General features: G+C 31.9%; 3 protein-coding genes and 1 long non-coding RNA gene across 7 annotated transcripts; 2 read left to right on the top strand and 2 right to left on the bottom strand.

Moving 5' to 3' along the window:
* The first annotated feature begins 188 nt into the window (after window positions 1-188).
* On the top strand, window positions 189-541 carry LOC126865932 (uncharacterized). The gene is made up of 2 exons (XR_007689731.1): window positions 189-264; window positions 346-541. It is a non-coding gene; the product is annotated as an uncharacterized LOC126865932 (long non-coding RNA).
* LOC126865920 (male-specific lethal 3 homolog) lies at window positions 498-3,845 on the bottom strand. 3 transcript variants are annotated; one of them, XM_050618885.1, is made up of 11 exons: window positions 3,680-3,845; window positions 3,138-3,258; window positions 3,002-3,070; window positions 2,812-2,921; window positions 2,512-2,695; window positions 2,240-2,425; window positions 1,838-2,142; window positions 1,472-1,681; window positions 1,198-1,391; window positions 1,045-1,129; window positions 498-959 (listed from the first exon to the last, which is right to left on the bottom strand). In XM_050618885.1, the coding sequence occupies exons 2-11, from the start codon at window positions 3,237-3,239 to the stop codon at window positions 872-874; spliced, it is 1,533 nt and encodes a 510-aa protein (XP_050474842.1). In that variant the 5' UTR covers window positions 3,240-3,258; window positions 3,680-3,845; the 3' UTR covers window positions 498-871. The 3 variants fall into 3 exon arrangements, with proteins under 3 accessions (XP_050474842.1, XP_050474841.1, XP_050474843.1); XM_050618884.1 differs by lacking the exon at window positions 3,680-3,845 and adding an exon at window positions 3,371-3,665; XM_050618886.1 differs by lacking the exon at window positions 3,680-3,845 and having other exon boundaries at window positions 1,198-1,361; window positions 3,138-3,666.
* Window positions 3,846-4,044: 199 nt separating this feature from the next.
* Window positions 4,045-9,841, top strand: LOC126865928 (CKLF-like MARVEL transmembrane domain-containing protein 8). The gene is made up of 5 exons (XM_050618896.1): window positions 4,045-4,260; window positions 7,185-7,348; window positions 7,907-8,080; window positions 8,392-8,490; window positions 8,734-9,841. Exons 2-5 carry the CDS (start codon window positions 7,214-7,216, stop codon window positions 8,866-8,868), a joined length of 543 nt encoding a protein of 180 aa, XP_050474853.1. The 5' UTR covers window positions 4,045-4,260; window positions 7,185-7,213; the 3' UTR covers window positions 8,869-9,841.
* Window positions 9,466-20,502, bottom strand: LOC126865923 (uncharacterized). 2 transcript variants are annotated; one of them, XM_050618890.1, is made up of 4 exons: window positions 16,384-20,502; window positions 12,067-12,239; window positions 10,973-11,516; window positions 9,466-10,440 (listed from the first exon to the last, which is right to left on the bottom strand). In XM_050618890.1, exons 1-4 carry the CDS (start codon window positions 16,399-16,401, stop codon window positions 10,126-10,128), a joined length of 1,050 nt encoding a protein of 349 aa, XP_050474847.1. In that variant the 5' UTR covers window positions 16,402-20,502; the 3' UTR covers window positions 9,466-10,125. The 2 variants fall into 2 exon arrangements, with proteins under 2 accessions (XP_050474847.1, XP_050474846.1); XM_050618889.1 differs by lacking the exon at window positions 16,384-20,502 and adding an exon at window positions 12,621-13,343.
* Between the last annotated feature and the right edge of the window lie 2,834 nt (window positions 20,503-23,336).

Genomic DNA, 23,336 nt, shown 5'->3' with positions numbered 1-23,336 from the left:
CAGCATATTCTAAATCTGGCAATAGACGATACAGCTTGTATCGTTAGAAATAGGAATAAGCGTTCCATATTGTTTTCTTTTTTAAAACTGGTCCTCGAATAACTATAGTACTATAGATAATGCGCGCACGAACACACATAATGTTTTCTATAGCGAGATAATACGTAGGTAAAAATGTGAAGAATATTGGTGTATTAGGTATTTTTTAAAAATAATAGTTGAAAAATGTATATGTACTTACCAAGTTGTATATGAATTATACAAGTAATAATTATATTCACAATTATATACTATTTTCATTGAATTTGTTAGCTAAAGATGAATATCAATTTTATTTCTTTACAGTAAAAAATCAATATGAGAAACAATATGAGGTTATGTTTAAATTAAAATTATTTATTAGTAGATTAAATTACTTATAAATAGTTGATTCTCCGTATTAATAAATATTACTGGCACACAAATGTTAATGATATGAATATTAAATCACACATTGATATTTTATCAAAAATATTTTATTAAAAAAAAATTATAAATATAACCTTTTGTAATATATACTTTTTATCCTAATAAGTTCAAAAATTTCATTTACACTTTTACCACAACATCTAATTTACATGGTCTTTTACTTCATACACATAACTGTGGTCTGTTATTTGTATTGTTGACGTAAATGGATTTATAAGCTAAAATTTCATTATGGAAGGCATATAAGAAAGCATTTTGTTAATTAATACAAAAGAGTTTATCACTTATACCGAATTCATAAACATACATCTTTGATGAAGATCTTATGTAATACGTACGTAATGTATACACAATCGTATTTGTAAACGAATATAAAGTAAGTATACTGCTTATTCTTATTATGTTAAGAATTACTTGCTTGAGACATTAATTGGCTTTCCACTTGCATATAAAATTGTTCTCCGAACCATTCTCTGTGCATTTCTAAGTGGCTACAACATTAAAGACATAATTTTGTTAGTTGCATGAAAAAAACAAAAATATTTAAAAAATAAATAATTAAGTATATATATATACCTAAGAAACATATCCAAATATTTCACAAGGACCTTTAGCTTTTTATGTGGTATGTCTGTTAATTGAAGTAAGTCTGGCAACTTAACTAAAAAAAAATTATTTATTTTGTTTTATTTTTTATTTAGAAATATTTGATGAAAATATTTTACATACCAAATAGTCGTGTTAAGTGAATGGCACCATAGTATGTGGAAGGATTTGGAGGACCTTCGGGTTTCGCAGATTCAGGCATTAATCTCCATTTGTTCGATTGTTGAAGCAAAGCATTGACTTGCGCAGATGTAACAGGTGGTATTCGTAACGTTACACCGCGTGGGCTAGAACAACGAGAACTTGTACTTGCAATACTAAAAAAGAAAGAACTCATCAATTTCGTAATCATATAAGTGATACAAAAATGATTTGTTTCCGTAAAAATTTAACTCACCTCGATAAATTTCCTGTATCTTGTTTAATTTCTTCGTATGATCTCAATTGTTTATTTTCATCTATAGAACTCACTCTGTATGATCTTAATCTTCGTTTAGAGTTTGCTATCACTTTCGACGTATCTATTTCTTGATCGTGTTCTTGAAATGGTGGTAAATGAGCGTACTCGGTATCTTCGTATTCTTCTTTAACTAAAACTTCTGAGTTTCTGAAAATTATATTAACCACAATAACTAAACTGCTTTTACAAGAAATATTTTTTGTTTTTCTCTAAAACATTTTAAATTATAAAATACGCGAGACATCCAATTATGAGAGATTACAAGAGATTTAATTTCCAATAAATTAAAATATTAAAACTTACTCAATTGGTTCTTCTTTCACAAGAGTTGGATGCTCAGTATATAAGAAAGAAGACCTTAAATTACAATATTGTTCTTGTTCTTGTCTATATAAAAGGAGATCGTGTAATGTAAAATCGAAATATATACGTAATCCATCAGCAACTTCTCTGCATATGTTTATTTCGTTAATTGTTTTTTCTATTGTATTATTCGTTTTGTTCCTTTGCGGCTTTTCTGGAATGTTTGTTAATTGTGTTGTTGTAAAGTGTTGAACCCACGATTCTAAAATATTTGCAATAGTAGGTTGTGCAGGGAGAACAGCTAGCTAAAATTCATGTTACTTTTTGTTACTTTCAAATTTTAGATTACACTTTCTCGATCGTAGTCATATTGTAATTTTTAAAAATGTGTGGAAACAATACCTTATTTTTATTAGTTATCAAGTCGTAATCTTGGTCCAAAATCCTTCTTAAAGTAGTGCCTATATCAAGATCAATTCCTGGTTTTACACTGGCACCAGATTGACTACCTCCACCACTGTCTTCATCATCGCTTGTTTCACCAACATAATCTGAACTACTTTCTGTATCTTCTTCAGTAATGACTTCCTTTAACAATGAAAATAAATATTTCTGTCAGATATAATATAAATAAATTTGTTACATATATTTGGATATATATATACAAATAATACCTCGGTATCATAATCGGCATGTTGTCCTGAACTGCCATCTTCTGATGATCCAGTTGTTGCAGATGTTGCTCTGCTACCACCACTTCTTGCCCTTCGTCTTGGTTCTTGATTTTCAGTTTCATTTAAACGTTCGGATAATTTATGACTTCTTTTCTTACGCTCCCTTCGATACAGATATGCTCCTCTGTTTGTCATTTTATTCACATATGATTAAATACAAAGAAATTTTATTATATTAAATTATTTTTCCATATAAGTGAAGTAAATATTTATTTCATTAACAAACAATTTCATACATACAATTGCAATTGTGCTTTCTGTGCTAAATCTCGTTGAAGTTGGCGATTTTCTTCTGTGTCTTTTAATACATATTCCTCTGTCACACAACGATCCCATGAAGAATTCCAACCCTATTATTTTATACGAGAATTTCATTTAAAATATAAATATAGAAGTAAGATAATATTTCACACAAGTATTTATTATTTACCTGGAAATGTATTAGATATTCAACAGCTTTACGTCCTCTTTGATCTTTGTTAACTATAACATCAAGTACCTAAAATTATACGTTATTAAATAACAAAAACTTTGTGTATTTATTGCCTTGTATTTTCACAATATACCTTAGAATCGTACAATACTTTTGCTTTCGTAGGGTCAGGTTCATAACAAAGGACTTTTTCACCATCACAAAATTTAAATTTTGGCCCTCGAGTAGAAACCATTCCTTCCTAGTGAATAGGTCTAAACCACAAATCTTTTTCGTAAATAATCGAGTAACAATGCGGTAACAAATTTGTATTGTTTAGACTAACATAACCTTAAACTTGTTATATTTAAATGTAAAATAACCAACCATGCAGAAATTTCTGTATCAAATCATGTAAGACCTTTTATTTAATTTTATTAATAATCATTAAATGTATTGGATTTTCACATGATATATTATAAATATCGTGTAAACGAAAGTTTAAGTCTTCCGGTATTAAAATCGTTTATACAATTGTATCGTCGTAATTGTTTATATACAGCTAACCTTACTTGAGTTCAGATTTAAACACAAAGTTTCATTTGAAATAATTTTTGATCTGTGACGCATCAAACAAGGAAGTGACGAATATATGTAAAGATGGTTTATATATATTCATATTGCATGGAAACTCACCATATGTATCGATATCACATTCTTTTATATATATACATACTGCATTTTACATTAACGAGCAATCGAGATACTTCCTTTATAAGTTTACATCAATTATGAAATTATTTATCCTTGTGTACATGTATGAAGGAAAAGATTATGAAAATTATTAACTAAACTTTTAACATTAATTACAAATTATTTGTCAAATTTTGTATTATCGACATGTATATTTTCTACGATAGATAAAATTAATATCTGTATAATAAAGTTTATTTACCGATTGAGTTAATGTCTACTTATTAGATAGTTATACATTTTTCTATCAGAGGGAATTGTGTATGTGAATAATAAAGTGGGGCAGAAGAATCGTACGGATCGTACATACCAAGTTTCGTAGATCCATTTGTAATAGTGTGGTTTGTTTCGAAACGTGTTCAGTGTTATATCTTCTGTTATTTATACATGCATTCGGGTGCGGTGGAAAGCAGATTAACATCTTTATTTTGGATTATTTTGAGGATAGGAAAGTTCCAGACTGAGTGCACTAAATACGGAAGATTTGAAAATAATTGAGTATACAGATCAGTCTGTCAAATCAGGTATACTATACACTATACATACATATATGTACATAGAAATAATGTCTCGGCATACATCGTACGATGTCGTGAGAACTATGTATAACGTAAATAAGTAAAACAAAAATCAGCTAAGTAGGAGAAACCTGTATGCACGAGTCGTGAAAGTGAAGTAACAAAACAGTGTTGCGTTAACCATATTTTAATTACACACTAAGAATGCTAACTAACTCTCGTTCCCGCTATTTTATGTTCACGTACAGAGTGACAAGAACTACTACTTACTAGACTCAAGATTTTTTTTGCCGTTTTTCATTGTTAACTTTCGTTAATACATGAAAGTAGCAAAAGTTATTATTGTTAGAGAAAGTATTTGTCTATCTTAATTCTAAACTATAATTTAAACCTGTCTTTCAAATAAATACGTTACAACCAATTACGTACTTTTGCAGTCCTTAAAATATCTTCGTTTTGTGAAAACATATTATTGATTCGTTACAGGAGTGATATAAGTAGGACGAATAAGTTTTTCATAAAATCAGTTTGAAATAGAATGTTTTGAGTAGAAAACTATTAATAATTCAGCCATATTCGTGGCTTTGAAGGTATTTAATAGAATATTGTTGATGTATTTTAATAAAAAGAGAGTTTGAACAATTTTTTAATTACAACATCTTTCTTGTTAAATAGTACTATTTTACTAGGTAAAGTAATGATACTTTCATCTTAGAAAATATTTTACATTTAGAGTTAACTTTCGCAGATGTCTCAAAATTAACAATATTTGAGATGAATCACGTTTGGAGCAAATTAATAACATATCCACATATTTACTATATGTCGGTTTATTTTCAGCTTTTGTTTTCATTTCAATTTAATTTTATTTTATATGGCTCACGAAAACATTTGAACATATATTAGAGAATTTTGATGAATATATTATGTGCGTTATCGAAACTTTTTGAAGTTTCATTGGTACTTTCTACTAGCGTAATTTGAAGCCAATCTGAAAATGATATGTAAGTTCCATTTTTGTACAAAATATTATATAAAATAAAATTAAAAAAATGTTTTGTATAATCAGATATAATATATCCATAACAAATTTTTATAAGTGCCACAATAATTTTATAATCTGCTGTATGTATTCATGTGTTCTTAATTCTTAAATATGAAGTTTCAACCATGATATCATGTCACACAATCAAATCCACCGCCCACATGCACGAACATACATGTAATCAACTTATTCACGAATAGATTAGGCAGACAAATTCATATTCTGGCGCATTACTTGTGCATTGTTCATAAGATAGAAAGTCTGTCATTCGCTATTTTCAATGCAGATGATTTCACCGTGTAACATTAAATAATTCTTTCAATATGTCGTCAGGATATGACATAATTTTATTGAGTGGTTTGAATCAAAGGACTAATCGCAACGCAATTGTCCGTGTTTATCTACGACGCAACGTGTTTACGCCTTTTGTCCTACGCGATAAATCGGGATCACGCGAGCTTTTCTCGCTAATTACAATAGTGATATGATTCAATTCTTCTGAGGAGCTATAATCATATGAACCGTATAGATCGTACTTAAACGATCATGTTTTAAATATTAATTTTTTAAATTTATTTTAGAGTGTACGATTCCTTATGTTATATAGACTGCGAGATTTTTATGCATTTATGTGGAATTTAAAAGCGTAAAATGTGCAGGATAGACATAATATAGAAATATATATGAATTATATGAATATAATATAGAAAAATATATGAATTATCCAAAATATAGTATATAATATTTAGTAGATAAATCAGTTTTCTACCTGGATTCCATATTTTTAATTATATTCATAGCGGTATGAATTTGCATAAATATCCGCAGTCTACTTATGAAGGTAAATAACTTGTTTTTAAAGAAGCTGAATACTGATTATGTACCTATAATTGATCAGATTAGCTTCTGAAAGACTTAATATCTTAATGTTTTTTTTTTTCATTGAATGTGCAAATTATTCAGACGAATAACATTGCATGAAAAGAAAAATAATATTTATTAGAGAATAGAATAGAATATCTTTGTATCGACAAATTGAATTTCTTTCTAGAAATATTAGAATAGCAATCTAACCTAGTTATGTGAAAAGACGATTGCAAGTTATGTTTATCCATGTATTACATTTGCCATTATCTTTTTATTTGGATTTATCATACTTTTCTTTACGATAATGAGCGAACAATCTGTATAATAATAAAATTAAACGAATAAAATTAAATGACCAATGATAGCATCATGGAAAATAAATTTGCCCGTAACTAGGTTAGTTATACCAGATTTCATATTTGTATTCCAATCCCTATCATTTTTAATTAACGAATTGTGCAATGTAAATAGTTCAGTTGCTTCTGCTATGTAAATAAACGAGAGGTATTTTTTAAGCAGATTAATTCGACGGTTGTTGAGATGGTGAAAATCAATCTATGGTCGGTCCTGATAAAACGAGATTGAAACTGCTATGTTTAACCGTATCGCGGTTTGCTAATTAAACGTGCGCAAACAAATGCCTTTACACTTCTCGTATGAGATTTCCTTATTCTTTCGTAAAAAAAAAATAAAACTCCTTTAAATCATAGCTTTTTGAAATTTCAATAAGAATTCTTTAACTATTGAAGTTTTAATTATTAAAAATGTAATATTTCATATCGAAATTTCAAAAAAATTACAATTTAAGAAAATTTTAATTTAATTATTCTTTGATTCTTTTTTAAGTATTGCTATTTTTGTACTATCTTTACTATCTTCGATTATTTATTTTTTATATTTCTTAAAATTTGATATTTCCTATTTAAAATTCAGTTTAATATTTAAATGAAAATTCATTCCTCTTCTATTAATAATATTATTTCTTGTATTCAATATTTAGTATTTTGTAATATTACAGTGAAATTTTTTTTAACGTGACCTATTACGATGGATCAAGGATTTCCAGCACAACATACTACAACGACGACGGTAACGACCACTTCTACCACAACACAAACAAGTATTCGATTCGACCCATCTTACATAAAAACATTACCTGGAATGCTGAAAGTCGCACAGGTGGTAAGTCGATGTCTTCTATTCAATACTCTGGCGTTTTGTGCCAATAACTAGTTCAATGGATCGTAGCTTTGATTTATGTATATCACATACGAATTTTCATTAACGTCCATATTGTTGTCAAATGTTATTCTCGTGAATTGCTCGCGAACAGCAGTATGAATGGGGCATAAGATTAGCGATGTTAATGAAACTCAAGGATGGATTCAGGTTTTTTACTGTCAGATTGTCATGCTAATTAATCGACAAGGATCTTCAACCTAAAATAGATTTCTTGTTCACATACTTTTATTACAGTACAAAAAAGATTTTGTAAGATGAATGTAAATACATATCTACGAGAATAATATTTTGTAAACGGAATTACTACTCAATTTATTATAAGATTATTATTTATGTAATATACTTAAATATGTGTATATATGTATATGTTTTTAATATAACGTTGTTGAAATTTTTAAAAAGCTGAACTATATCATATGTAATTATTTAACGATATAAAATTTAATTTTTTTAAGGATATAAAATATTAATTATTAATAATCTATTATGTTTTTGTAGGTCTTAAATCTTTTAGGTTTCATATGCATTACGGTAACGAGTCATAGCAATTTTAGTCGCGGAGCATGGTTTAACACTGTGGCCATGGGTGGCTTTTGGTTCACAGGAATATTACTCGTTTTCTACTTATTCCATATCGTCGAAAAATTCTCGAAAATTCCTTGGCTAAAAATAGTGAGTTTAAAAGAAAGAATAATTAATTTTCTAGATAAGATCTTAATATCTTTTAATAGGAAGCGAATATCCTAAATAGGAATCTGTTAAAAAGTTAACGTGCAGATTGCTTTTGCGCGAAGGCAAAATATTGATCCCAGTTGGAACTAGGACATTCTATTCTATATACGAACTTTGTTTATAATTCGTTTTAATTACTTTAATATCGTCATTATTTTTCCTGTTGTGTATTATCGTATTCAATATTTCCTTGCAAAGTAGTGATAATCAAGGATATTTCAAGAATAACTTAGCTGTATTTTTATTTGTAGGAACTTACATTTTGCGTACTTTGGACTATTTTCTATATGCTGGCCGCTTCTCTTGCAGCTGGTTATGCTAAATATGTAGAAGCTTTTGGTGCTGCAGCAGTAAGTTTTTGAAATTACAAATTAGAATTACTGAAAACTAGATGTCCTGATTGTTAGACGAGTATCTCAGATTTATTCTATATCTAGCTTATGCTTGTCTATTCAATTTCTATTGGTCACTTAAGATCATCGGAGTAAACATAATTAAGAAAGTAATTCATTTTAAACAAATTATACCTCGAAAAACCACTTTAAAGAATTTGGTGTTTTTTTTTTTTAATATCATTATATATCTCATCGTAGTTCTTTGGATTCTGCGCCATGGTAGCTTACGGTTATGATGCCTGGCTCAAGTTCCATGCCTCAAGAAGCGGTGCCTTAGCGCAAGGACAGCATACACCAAAACAAGTATCTACGGTAGCGAGTCCTGCGTACTAGTTTCATCACAAAAAATGTGTGACGTTTAGAAGAATTACACAAATGGACCAGTTTCAAAACATATCTTTGCTTTTATAGAGGGAGTTTGTTCTCGTAACTCCTATTCGTGCTTTCGTACGTTCCTCATTTTAACAGTTGAATGTGAAATGCTAACAAAACAATAACAGACCACAACAGATTTGAAATTGATTTCGCTATCTTTTATCTACAGAGCGAATGTATTCGTTTACGCACGGAAGCACGATATTCGATGATTTCATATTTTTGCGTTACAAGGGAAAGATATACATACTATTATAACATAACGCGTATTTTTGAATCTCTTATATATACATATACAGTAACTGTACATTATTTCGTGAATTTTTAAAGTCTGTTAATATTAAAAGTAAATATTTTTAAGAGTTATTATATACATACACATATATTTGTATACATGTACAAGAAATATATGTTTAATCAGTATTGTGTTCATATTATAAACGAATTGTTGATATATTTGTACTCATTTTATATTTAATTTCATACGAATAGCAATTCCATCGCATTCCTGATTAGAATGCCAAATGGGCGGATGGTTACATTAATTTATTTATGATTACTCGCGAGAAGATAATGTTAGACTGTATTGTATAACAAACCATATTACATTTCGTCATCTACACTTATTGTTATGTATATTGTATGAAAAATCATATACCGGTAAAAGTTAGGGATGAAAGAATTGCTTATGTAATTTATACGCATGCTTTGATAATATTACGCAGCGTGTTACATGTATTTTGTTATTTTTATTCGACGAACTCGATACAGGTACCTACATTTATATGTACACGATATAGAAATACATACTAACTAATTCTAATTACAAATTTCAAACACAAAGAACACACGATGACAATGGTCACGACAAAACTTGTATTGTATTACTTGATCGATGCTTTACGAAATAAACGATTCAATGTTACTTTAATTTTAAGCGTCGTTATTATCGAGATAAATAATCGCCAACTATGTTCTAACTTATAATTTCCGATGATTAGTAATTTAACTTGTTATTTTATGTTACATATTATGTTTTTCTTAATAAAGCTCTTTTTTAACATCACCTGAAATATGGTACTATTAAATATTTAAAAAATTGATGAATTATGAGAAAAGGATCGCATGAAAATTTTCTTTTGAATTCTAATGATCAAAGTTTCGATTGTTCGATATGAAAACTCAAAAAAGAAAGAAATTATATAAAATATATTACTAATGGTAACGAGGTCTACGAGTTTGCTTTTTACCCATACTCGATAGATCTATGGTTTTACCATCGGGAAGTACTAGTTTATTCTCTTGATAATCAACGAACCCGTTCTCTTCTTCTTCTCGTTGTTCCTCGTCGCATTTGATACCAGTTTCGTACGTGTATTCTCGACGAATACCGTCTGGATCGATATAGCCGTATTTACCTCTAGTGATACAATCGACACCGATTATTTCTTCTTTGTAAGATCCGTCGTCGTTCTCGAAGCCCCAGGTGATTGAACCGTCCGGATTATCGTTGCGATATCGCCTAATAATCTATTGCGAAACATCGAAATGTCTTTAATAGATACTGTATATTAGGAATAATCTAATTAAAGTAATCGATATATTTTCCTCCTCATTTAACAGTCTCATTTTAGATCAGTTTCACTCACTCTTGACAATAACTATTATAAGCATCATTCTCCACTTTTGAAAAAGTGTGTTAGTCCAATTACGAAAATGTTAGAAGTTTAAATACCTTGCGTCACGAAATTATATTTTTATATTTTATTTAGCACCTTCCTGCAAGATTATATTTCGACTCTAAAACTTGATGCTTATATATCATAACTATTAAAATTAACTGGTTACATACATAATCTCGTTAAGGGAAATCCTCTCATTAATTAACTATTGACATGATTATTATGTGACAATAAATATAATACTGCAATATTTTAACTAATATTTTTATAAACAAAAATTATTCCTTTTTATCAGATAAATTCTAATAGAGCGAGGAAAATACTCTAGTCTTAAACGTTGAAGCTCAAACAGTGCTACCATAAGCTTGTTTAAAACTAACCTGTGCAACGGGCTTCTTTCCGCGAGTATCGTAAGATTGAGATGGTTTCACTGATTTTGCAGGTGGTTTAACCTGTTGCTTAAATGGTTCTTCTATCGGTTTCCTTGGTTTGTTCGGTTTTGCTGTCGGTCGATACTGAACTGGTGCTAATGCTGGTGCGGTTGGTATTCCACTTCCTCTGCCAGTTGGACTTCCTGATCCCGAAACAGGACGATATTGCACTGGTTGTGCAGTCGGGCCAATATTAGCGGAAGTCCTCGATATCGAACCTACTGTACCAAGATTTGGAACTGCTCGTGGCACATTTTCTTCGCTTTCTTCGCTTCCTTCTTGGCTGTCTGGAAGGTCGTCACTTAGATCGGTATCGTCATCTTGATTATTGTGATTTCGAGGTGGTTCGCGGTTTCGCGTTTCATCTGGCTCCTCGTTCACTGGTTTGATTTGTTGAGGAAGTGGCGCTGGTCCTGTGGGTAAATTTGGTCGCAATGATCTGATGGGTGTGAAACCTGGACCTGTTCCGATTGAATCTTCCGCTCCTTTGGGTCTGATAAAATAAAGTATAAAGATGTATAACGTAGAAAGTAATTTAAAAAAAGATATTATATCACTGTGTTTTCGTGTAGTTGATTACTGGGATTAGGTTATGTTTTTACTCTAGAGTAAATTAGAAATGTAATTCGAATAGCTAAATGTTGAAATATTTTGAATATTTAAAGGATTTTTTATATTATTTTAACTCTGTTTAATCCTATATTGAGTTTTTATTTTTATTTCTATTATGTAATTTTTTTTTGTATTTCATGTAAACATGTTATCAATACACGAATATGTTGTAGCACTATAAAAGTACATTTAAATTACTCAGCTAAATTTCCTCACAAGTTAGATGAATGAACTAATTCAAAATGACAAAATTTATGAATAACAAAATATGCATCATAAAAGATTTATATCGTTATGTGTAGTTATTTTCATTTAAAAATAGTGTTCAGATTTCTTTTCAGAATCTCATATGATATTAAAATCATAAATGAAATGTAGGATTCTATATCTCGTCTCCGTTAAAATATTTGATATTGTAAACTTAATGATACCTAAATGTAATTGGACGGCGAATTCGTTGATTCGCAAGTCCAGCTTGCGTTGGAAGTGCTGGTCGAGCAGATGGAAGTCTCTGGAAACGAGTTGATCGAAGAGGCGATCCTTTTGGTATATTGTCATCCTGATTAAATTGGGCCGAAGCCAGCGCAGTGACGCACGCCAACAACTATGATAGAATAAAATATTTTCGCAACATAGAAAGAAATAAAAAATTAAAGATAGCAATAAAATAAAGAATTATAAAATTAATTAACTAATAAAAGTTGCTTTTCACAAAAGATATGTCTTTATATCCACGAAATAAAATGCAGTGTATCGACGCCAATTTAGTTGATGAACTAGAAAAAATAAAACATAAAAGACTAAATATAAGTCTGATGAAAGGCAAATAAAATTAGCTCAAGGTAATATTAAAATACAATAATAATAGACGACAATGATCAGACTGCGGATGTTAATGTAAATTCATATTTTTATGAATGTAACTAAAGCAATAGAATTCCAACAGAGATATGTATCACAACGAATAGTTGTGCATATTACTCACATTCTGTGCATTTATGCATAAATAACTTAATCTGATAAACATATGACACATTGAACTAATGCCTATCTTCGATTTGGGGTACTATTACGGAAGCACACACGATAAGCTTACGAGTTACACCAATCAGATTACGACAAGGTAAACTATGCGTTCCACGTACGACCGTCCTTCCACATTTTTTCCCTTCTCCTCAGCTTCTTTTTCTTTCATTGTTGTCACTACGGTGACTTAAATGTCAAGCAACAAGTTACGTGTGCGCCACATATGTTGCATTACACGAATGTGGGCATTATGCATCGCGAGTTCTCGAAATCGAAACGCTTTCACTTTTCTCCAAGTTCTGTACCATGAATTTTGTGACCAACGACGTGTTGTCATGTAGCCTACGTTAATTATCAAGCGTATATAGGTGCACGAATGCGATTAGAAACGCGTAAACTAGAATATCTGGACCGGTTTCAGACCAGTCCCTTGGTGGAAACCTGTTATATATCAAACGAATGCAAATGGAAAAGTAAGAACAATCGAATTACGATCGTGCCAATAAATGCCGGGATTCGACGGCTGTCTGCTTGATCGCAACCCCCTTCTAACGTGTCTCGAGGAGTTATGCTAACAGGTCTGTTCCCTCCTGTAATTTTCGTTATATAAGAATATGAAATACCGGTCGTGTTAACGTAACTGACTATGTAAGGATAATGTCGAATTACAGGAAAGTAAATACTAGGGATGTAAGAGGATCGATAAGTGCAACTGGTAAAAATTAAAGAAATGGAAGAAATCGTAACGTGTCTTTATCAATATTTTAGGTGGAATTTCAAAATTCCCATAACATATGAGAATTATTATGCATATTTAGAATATTGTCTTAATCGATTGGCGTGCCTATTACGTTCACTACGTATATCGTGGAGTCGGCGCGTTATCTTTATGATACGCGTATGACAGACGACCTGTTCGTGTAAAATTTGTTTATAGTAACTTTATACAGGACACAAGTATAAAGTTTTTGCGATATGCAAATATCTGTTAGATATATAATCAACAGTGACTGTGTTAATAGTTGGAGGAAGTGAGAGCGGTATGCTGTCCGGTTTGTCTTGGGATTCTATCGAAAATTGCAGCAGGTGTTGCAAGTTGCTAACATTCTTGGCAAATCAAGAGTGATTAAGGTTTTGATGATGTCAGAAATTTTTTCCCTTCTTTCTTTATGAAACTTGAAATGTCGATGATTAAGTGCGAACTTCGGTATGTCAATAAGCTGGTAGTAAAAGTGTTTGAAGTAGGGTGTTTTAAACAAGATGGTGATAAATAAAAATAAATTGAACAAAAATGTATCATATTATCACGACGCTGTAACACAATTCAAAAACCTTCAAATCTCGAAGTATCACGATCCCCGAAACCGATCTTTGCCAAAATTTTCAGAAACGTAAAATCAAAGAACGCAAAAATCTCTTTATGAAAATTCTCTAGCAACTTTAAGAATGCATTAAATTAGAAAATTTCATCAGAAACGTCAAAAATGCCTCGACATCTTCTAAAACTGGCAAGGTGAAAGAGGAAAGGAAGTATAGGTTGTGGCAATCGTGTTGGCGAAGTGGAGCCGGTATCGAACCGGATCGCCATATCCTCATCTATAGTTCCTCTAGTTCGCAGGAATGCACCGGACTCGCCAGAAAGAGGGAAAGAGAGAAAGAGAGAGAGAGAGAGAGAGAGAGAGAGAGAGAGAGAGAAGGGAGAGACAGGCGAATCGACTGGACATGGATTTGTTTCTTACGAGATTGCACTTCGTTCCAACTGGTGGCACGCGCTTAGATATTTATAAGGAATATACAATGAAAAATCTATTCGACTTTCTTGCCTGGCCACTTTCACCCGGTTTGCTTGTGCGAGCAACCCGTTAATTTTCGTCCCTCGTGGCCGAACGCTCGTTTAGAAATGCGTTCAAGATCTGTTACAATTTCTCTGCCGCCGAATTTCGTTTTCTCTCACCGCACCAGTTTGCTCGTTCATTCACTTCTCCGTGAATACTTTCACTTTCTTCCTTTAAACGATATGCCTTCTCTTTCTCCATTCGTCGTTTCCGATTTTCTTTTCGATTTTGCGATGGATATCACGTTTTCGAAAGGCGTGCGTGAGATTCTTCGAACGATTCCGACTTGATATTGAAGTCACGATTTGGTGGATATAATTTTTCCTTTTTAATCCATTGACCAAGGGAAGAACGAGTTACTTCTCTTGGATAGGTATGACAATTTCTTTATTTATCGATCTCTTATTCTTAAGCTGTCATATCATTTTTATTAAAAATAAATTATGGTATATGTGAAGTATAGTATATTGATCGAAGAAGACTTAAATATATGATATATAATTTATATTAAGCTAGATTTGAATATGAAATACGTGATTCTTCATTTATTTCGAGTAATATAATTCTTTTTCGATCTTTTAAACAGCAAAGTTTTAATATTTGTTTTACTGAAAGTGATTGTAAAAATAAGGGGAAAAAAATGGTAGAGCAGTTATGAAAAGTATGTTGGTTCGCGTTCCTTACGTAATATATGGCGATTACAAAGCATAACCGGTCGAAACAGAAAGCTGTTCTACTCAAGTGTATTTGGGAACATGGACATCTAGTAGGGCTGATTGAAAGGAATGTCAAGTATAAAGGAAACTCAATATGTAAGTCGATACAGTTTTTTACACATTGTCTAAAAACCTGTTTGTCTACTAGGAGTCTCTTGGCATGCGCTATTTCTTCCTCCCCCTTTGCCCTTCTTTTATGATTTTATTGTAAACATACCACAATGACACAGCTTGAAACATAAAGTAAAGCCTAAAACTTTGCAAGAAAAATGTCCTTTTTATGAAGAATTTAAATCATTTTTCTATTTACGAATTTTAAACAAGAAACTCCTGTTTCCCTCCCTATTGAAATTTTTACTTTATGTTTCAAGTTTTGCAAAATTACAATTATTTTCTAAATTACTCAATTTATAAAAAATATTTTCGCCCCTTTACATAAGAATTTTACATTTTTCATATTTCCATTTTTTGAAACATTCAAACTAATTTAAATTATAATTATATCCCTTCTCATTTCATATCTTAACAATTTTTTAAATTCCAATATCTTCGAGTTAAAATACACTTCTAGAATATTTTAATTAACTTTCAACTTTCTTCCATCTCATAGATCATTTCTTCAGATTTGTCTCAAACATTTTCAAACTTCGCGCTTCGCGCGCAACACTTTCAGTTCCGTGGAGAACGAAATAGGATGGTCTATGGCAGCACATTCAAACTCAGACCTCTATTTTCATACCTCTATTTTCATACCTCTATTTTCATACCTCTATCCAATCATTAGTGAAAGGACGTCGGGCTTTGGAACTTTTAACTCTATTACGGTCCATTGAACGTTATGCCACTGGCTAATACATGCCAGTTTTCCATTTCTCTATATTCTTTACTATCCTTTACTATTACTCTATTCTTCTTATTATTTACTACGTTCACTGTATTTACTATTATCTTACTTTACTGTCATTCTCATGCACTGAACCACACTTTTTAATTGTTAGCGAAGCAGGAAAATGAAAAGTGGAAAAGCCATTGAGATAGACGATGGTTACGGAAAAAGGAAGTTTAGGGTGGATTCAACAAAATGGCGGACGACATGGGGGCCGAAGCGTCCCTGGATCTTTAATGGATGCAAAAAAGGGATGAATAGAAAAAACTAATTTTGGCTACTCACGATCACCGCGACGCGCATGGCCGTATCCTGTGTCCCCTGTCGCAATGGTGGTCACGCTGGGTGTGGTGCCGGCGCGTTTATGCCTCACACTACCGCGAATGACTCCCCGTCTCCGTGTTCTTATACCTATATCCCCGTTTAAATTCCTATGGTACGAGCAGCACGCAGGCCAACTTTCCCATCGGCCAGCAGGAATACGAGATCGCGAAACGATTCGGCACGTCACAGGTATACGCAGTTCTTTAATTTGTCTCAGCGGTAATATTATCGGTGTCCCGATACTGAACGCTCATCTTTCTTGTCTGGCGAACTTGAACCGTTATTCCCGATTAGTTGTTTGATTAATTACTTTTGTGGAGACAGGTTCTAGTTTTACTTTGCTTTTATAGGACCCTATTTTAAAACTCTATGTAAGACTCTAAGAAGAAGATACAGTTTTATATCTTTAAATAGTTTTATTTTAGTTTTGTGTAATTTTCATAGTTATTGTTAGTATTAGTGATAGTAGTATGATACACTGTTAGTCTATGTTTAACGTATATTATGGATTGTACATAATTATTAGTATTATATATGTATAAGTATAGTAGTATATATGAATTATTATAGGTACAATAAAAAGTAATAGCAATATCAGAAATGGTCATTTATAATTATTTAATCATGTTAGAAATTGATGAAATAGGTGATTATATAGTATACTTTAGTATGAGTATCGTGGGTAATTTAATATTGCATTATTGAAATATTAAAAAAATTAATATTGTAGAATATTAACAATAATTGCCTGTAATGACACAATATAGTGTGTTATTGCATCAATAACATTAGTGTTTTTACTTTCATTACAGTCCGCATTTACTACTAGTTTATTTCCTAGTAATAAACATTAAATAGTACAAAACTTTCAGTTACACGTTTCTAATAAAATTAATATTTGTAACATAAGTATTAATATGTTGCAGGTATGCTAATATAGTAATTTTCTTTTCAGTTTACAATTATTTTAGTGTTATATATTATGCTATCTAACTATTTTTTCAGCTGTATAGTATAATATTAGCTGGTGAAATTATATGTACTGCATTTAGGTCTGCCATAAAATAGTTTCATTTGTGGATAATGTTTGTAATTCATCTACTTCCCCGGTATACCAGAAGTTACTGGGAAAATTGGCGCGGTAACAAACTTGACTACTCGTCGAAGCAATTGCGTGTGTTTAGTGAGAGTAGTCCTGATATAACATCATTAACTAAACTCGTTGCAGACACAGTATTAAAAACAGATATTAATATTACATATCAAGGATTTACCTTAGAATGGTTATCTATGTATTACGTCTATTTTATTTCTTTTCAATTACTAAATTATTTATGTTTTTTACAGATATGACTTCAAAAACACAATCATACTAAATTTAGATAATATCTGTGTTAAAAACTTAAATATTACAATGAAACGTCACAATTACCTTATTACATTAATTTTACCTAAATTTCGATTTCATATTGTGACGAATATCAAACATCATATTTTCTAGAACAGGGAGTGTTTAATGTAACGTAACGTAAATACACATACATATGTAATTTGTATTAAGTATTTCATTATCGATGAAAAGAAATTTTCACGCTAACAAGCCATTAGGTTTTCAATGTTATCCAAAACGTGTGTATAATACATAACAATTAACACCAATTCAGAGAAAGAAAGTTTCGACTTTAGTTGATGTTCGAATGCTACAACTTTCTTTTATTAATGTCAGATAAAAGAATTACATACTTGGTCTGATAGTTACCTAGAGGAATTTCTACGGGGAGATAGTGTCGGAGTCTCGAATTCAAGGTCAGTGTCGGGGCTAAAGCCGACTGCACTAATCCTCGCAATACGATTGCAATGTATCTACAGTACCCTGAGACGTTATGTAGCCGGGTATAATTTACTGTATATTGTACTTTCACGTGTACGCGTACTATGTAGGCTGTAACTTCAGAACAAAAAGGTACACCAGCACTTTTGCGTCGGGAACAACTCAGATCTCATTTTAGTTAACAGGGTATTCTGTGCGGAGAACGATGGAAATGAAATTTACTCATTTTTATTCTATACATTTAAACATTTAGTTACATTACATTTTAACTTATTAGTATTATTATTCCAGAAAGACGATGACAAAATTTTATTAATTTTATACCTATTCTGCGATTTTTTATAGCATTGGTATATATTATTCTTTCATGATAAATCCTACATATATGTTTTAAATACAAATTTCGCTTGAAAAATAAATGATGATAAATTTATGGGATTGTTAAATAAACCAACACCTTTAACACTACTACAAGCAGACTAAGTATATCTCGAGCACGAAGGTATGCGATAATTGGTTATTATTCGATCTTCCAGAATGAACGAGATTCGAAATGTCATTTTGATATTTCTCTGGCGCACATTGTTATTACAGACTCTTAAAATACTGATGGACTTGTAAACTATGCACGCGCACTAAATGCAAATGTTACCAGAACATTCTCCACCATCTGAAACCAGTTTTCTCATCGCGTCTTCTTCGTACCTCGTAATACGAAGCGCACTTCGTTTTCGTGATTTTTTTCTTTACAATTTTCAAGGTCAACCGATATAATTTACCATTAATTTCACATTTCAATATTTTTAACTAGAATTCTTCTATATATTTGTCGTACACTGTCTTCAAATATTAAGGTGTCTGCTTCAATATCTATATAGAATAACGTATTATTCGCCTACGATTGTTCTCCTTACATCAGATGAAAGATCTCATCTCGCATTCTTCAGTTAACTCGAATTGCTTAACAGACAAGACACTGTTTCATACAGCGTGAATTAAAAGAGGTCAAGTATGAAATTCTTTTAGGTCGAGCTCCAATCCTACTTTTTTAATAAAAAAACGAACCCTGTATGTTTGAAAAATTCAAAGAGAAAATGCTTGTTCCTCAGTTGTTTCTTCTAAAAATTCTCAGAAATAACTAAATCATTCTCCTTCATTGGATGAAACTATAAGAAACTAAACAATTAAGAAAAGTACAAGAAATAAAAAGGGCATTTGTATCGAGTCATCAAGATCTTTCTGAAAAAAGAACTCATAAGACACAATGTTGAATTGAGCAAATTGCATTAAAAGACTTTTCATATATATCATACTTTATATTTATACTTTCTGTTTTCATATATTTACAAAATAAGTCACAGTTTCATACTAATTCAATTATTTGGCTAATATATTTGGCGCCTATACATTATATATGTTAAAAAACTTTTTAATTGTTATCCAAATGACAAATCAATAATCTGAGATCAGTTACAAGAGTTAAAATCTTTCACAATCCTAATTCATCATTTTTAATTTCATTGAAAAAGGCAAAAGAAAAAAGGTAGACATCTTACAAATAGTAATCCACGTATTACCAAGTGTAACAATACAAATGTGTCAAAGGAGGAGGACCTATCTTGCCTTTTGCCAACGATTTACCCCGCAAGGAATGTCCAGCCGCCATTCGGTCAGGAATGCCGCGAGTTCGAACCCTTGAAGTCGAATCAGGTACGTTGGTCAGCAGGTCTGGGCAAGAGGAAGAGGAAAAGAGATGGTATGGAAGAAAGAAACAGGTAGATAGGTAGATAGGTAGGTAGGTAGGTGGGTAGGTAGGTAGGTAGGTGGTGCACCGGAGCAAGCGCTTTCGCGGGAGGCGAACACAGTGGAGGCAAGCGGAGTCGAACCGGCAAGCCAGACGGATCATTTTGTGGAGGCTGAAACCCCCATGAAACCGGTTCTTCCTTGCGCGTACTTCTCTCCTCTTCTTTATTCCTTTTTTTCCCTGGCAACGTAGTCGCCGTGTAACCATCGGCTGGTACTACTGCGATGCATACTCGCGTGTTACACGAGTATGCCCACGGACACGCACGATCTTTCGAATATATGGTACATGCGAAGGACGCGGAACATTATTTCGATATCGGTGATCTTGAACCGCTTTTTGTAAAATTTTCACTAAAATTGCTATTAAGCAGTTTGATATTACTAAAAGAAATGGCAATATAGCCCTCTTGAGGAATTATCTTCATCTGTATCTCTTTATTGACGATGGATTAAAGAATTTGAATAATAATATTTCTTTTAATTTTATCACCTAATACCATAAGACCTAACGTCATTAGCAATGAATGTGTTAAGGCATGAATCTGATAAAAATTATTATCTGATAAAAATTTGCGAATTAATTATTCGATTAGTATTTTGAAGTACCGCGGATAAGGATTATCATCGGTGTTTGTATTTCTAGACTACAAAATAAATCATCAAATTTTTATGAAATAATATAAAGAAAAAAAAATAGGGAAGATAATAAGATAAATCTGTTTAAGATTTGAAGTATTATTTTGTATTGTATGAAGGTATCGCTTGAACATATTACATTATAACTATAAAAGTAGCTCAGAATTACTAAATTATTTATGTTATAGAACAAATATTTGGCCATTCTACTCTCTTAGTTTAATTTCATATAAATCCTCAAGTCTATAAGAATTCTATCAACTGCATGGAAATGGTTGGTACGCTTAAATCAACGTGGGAATAATCGCGAGTGTAAAGAACATATGTTACTAAACAGTGCGTTCCACAATTAATTGTCTGTGATTCCTGCAGCAAAGGATGTAGGATCGAGCAAACTGGATGCGACCAGTAACCATAGATGGCAGTTCGATGACTTAGAAAAGTCTGGTCGTCGCGTCGTGGAATTACGATGCGTTTTGTTCGAGCGATTCAACGTTTCAAGCGCGACGGTAGTACACTTTTTTTCGCTTATATCGTCGCGACATCGTCTGGCTTTATCTGGGATTCGCCTCGCTCCGTTGTCTGTTTCATCACCTGTCACCCCCTCGAATATCGCATAAATAACCTAACCGATGCGTACACAAGTGAATTTTAATGCATTGACTTAGAATTGTTAGGCTTCTATCGCAAACTTGCATCTCGAACGTGATATCTTATGCATTAGCAAGGCTATCACGAAGAATGTTTTAAAAAAGAAACATTCTACAGCTACTATTTTGCAAAGTGTTAAATCTTTCTTGGAAAAAAGATTTTTATCGTATCATCTGTAGATTTTTGTCTTAATAAATACAGTTTAATAATTCATTAGGAAGTACATTGACTAGATTTATTTTTATAACGTATGATAAAAACTTGAGGAGTATAAGATGTAGATTTATTTAAAGTGTTGGAACTTGTAATTACAAATGTTAAATCGTTCCGCATTATAAAAGCATCCAATTTAAGTTACGTTTAATGAAAGCAGTTACTTTATGTTCTATTCGATAGCTCGAGAAATTTTGAATTCTTTATCTCAATTCAAATAAATCTAGAGCGGTAGTAATTAAATGTAAAGTTATTCCATTTATCATTTTATTCGTTCAAATGAAAGAAAGAAGATATTCTTCGATCATATCTAACGTGTTTCACTATCAAAATGTACTTATCACTTATGATAGGTTGAATTAGTTAAATCATTAAAAATGATTACTAAAGTAAACCATAACCTCATGTGATATGAAGCAATACTAATTATTTTAGAATAAAATATATTATTCTATCAAAACAGTTTAGCAGATAAGAATTATGTTTATACAGTCTTATTATTTCAGACTACAGGTTATTAATACGTATTTCGTCAGACCATCTGTTGCCTTTGAAACACTTCTTAGCATTCTTAGTATAGAATATAGAGTATCAACTTTGGGATTGGTAGATTTTTATTTTGATAAAAATGGCCTTATTATGAAATGTACAGAATCTTTCGTGAGCCTTTGAAACGCCTCTTAAGCTTCTTAATGTAAAGGACATCAACTTTGTGGTAAATTTTAGTAGATTTTTATTTGAATAAGACTTTCATGACTATATACTCCACAAAGTATTGAATCGATTCGAAGAATATAAAAATTTATTCAATCTGTCTGAATTGTAGAAAGACACTTGATACGAACTTTTCTGTTAAGAAAATCATTGTCCTCGGTTTTCGAGCTAGCCGGCTCGGCAAACACGACGTTGGCAGCGTCATCAAGCTCCTCGTCGACCGGCCGATTGAACGCGGTTCGCGATCGTGCCGATTCCTCTGATTGGCCGAGCGAGCCGGCGTTACTCACGGCGCAAGAAGACTCTTTGTCTGTTTTTCGTCCGCTCGACTAGCCGGCAACCGGCGGAGCGCAAGTTATACGTGCAGTCGGAGGTCCTTCAGCCGTCGCGCCGGCTGCAATTATTACGCTCGCCTTCGAATTCGATCTCGACCCAAGTTCGTATATAGTATATACGTCGCGATTCTTCCACCGTCTTCGCTATCGAGATACGCGTCGGCCACGAAACAGAGCCACGAAGCGTGCCGGCGAACTGACCGGGTGATGTGCATTTAAAAAGTTTCGTCAGTCTGATACGAATACCGAGGATATCGGAGAAACGTCAACGAATTGGTTTAATTGATCGAAGGTAAGCCTTTTTCTCATGGAGATCATGTTAACTATTGTAATTCGAGATTATCTGTTGATAAGTCTTTTTTATTTCAATTGGAGCTATTTATCGACACATACATTGCAACGTTGATAGAAAGATATTTTATTAATAACTAACGTCTTTACTATAAATTTCGACAGTTTAGTATCTATATCTTTTTAGTCTAATCAGTTTTTATGATCGATTACAAGGATATAAGTAAAAAAACGGAACTTTGTTCTTTGATTTGAAATTTTGACGTTTTCATAGTGCTGTACGTGTATCTAATAATTAGACACAATCTATGCTTTTCGTATTTTATGGCTTAATGAATGCACAGTACATTTATAGACCTTCTTTGTGCGAAATGATCGGGTAATCGAAGTAAGAATAGTATCGACGAATGGAATTTAAGGATCGATGTTTTTGAGAT

This window comes from Bombus huntii, chromosome 5 (assembly GCF_024542735.1).
Source record: "Bombus huntii isolate Logan2020A chromosome 5, iyBomHunt1.1, whole genome shotgun sequence".
NCBI classification, from domain to species: domain Eukaryota; kingdom Metazoa; phylum Arthropoda; class Insecta; order Hymenoptera; family Apidae; genus Bombus; species Bombus huntii.
This window is presented reverse-complemented; position numbering and strand designations above follow the sequence as displayed.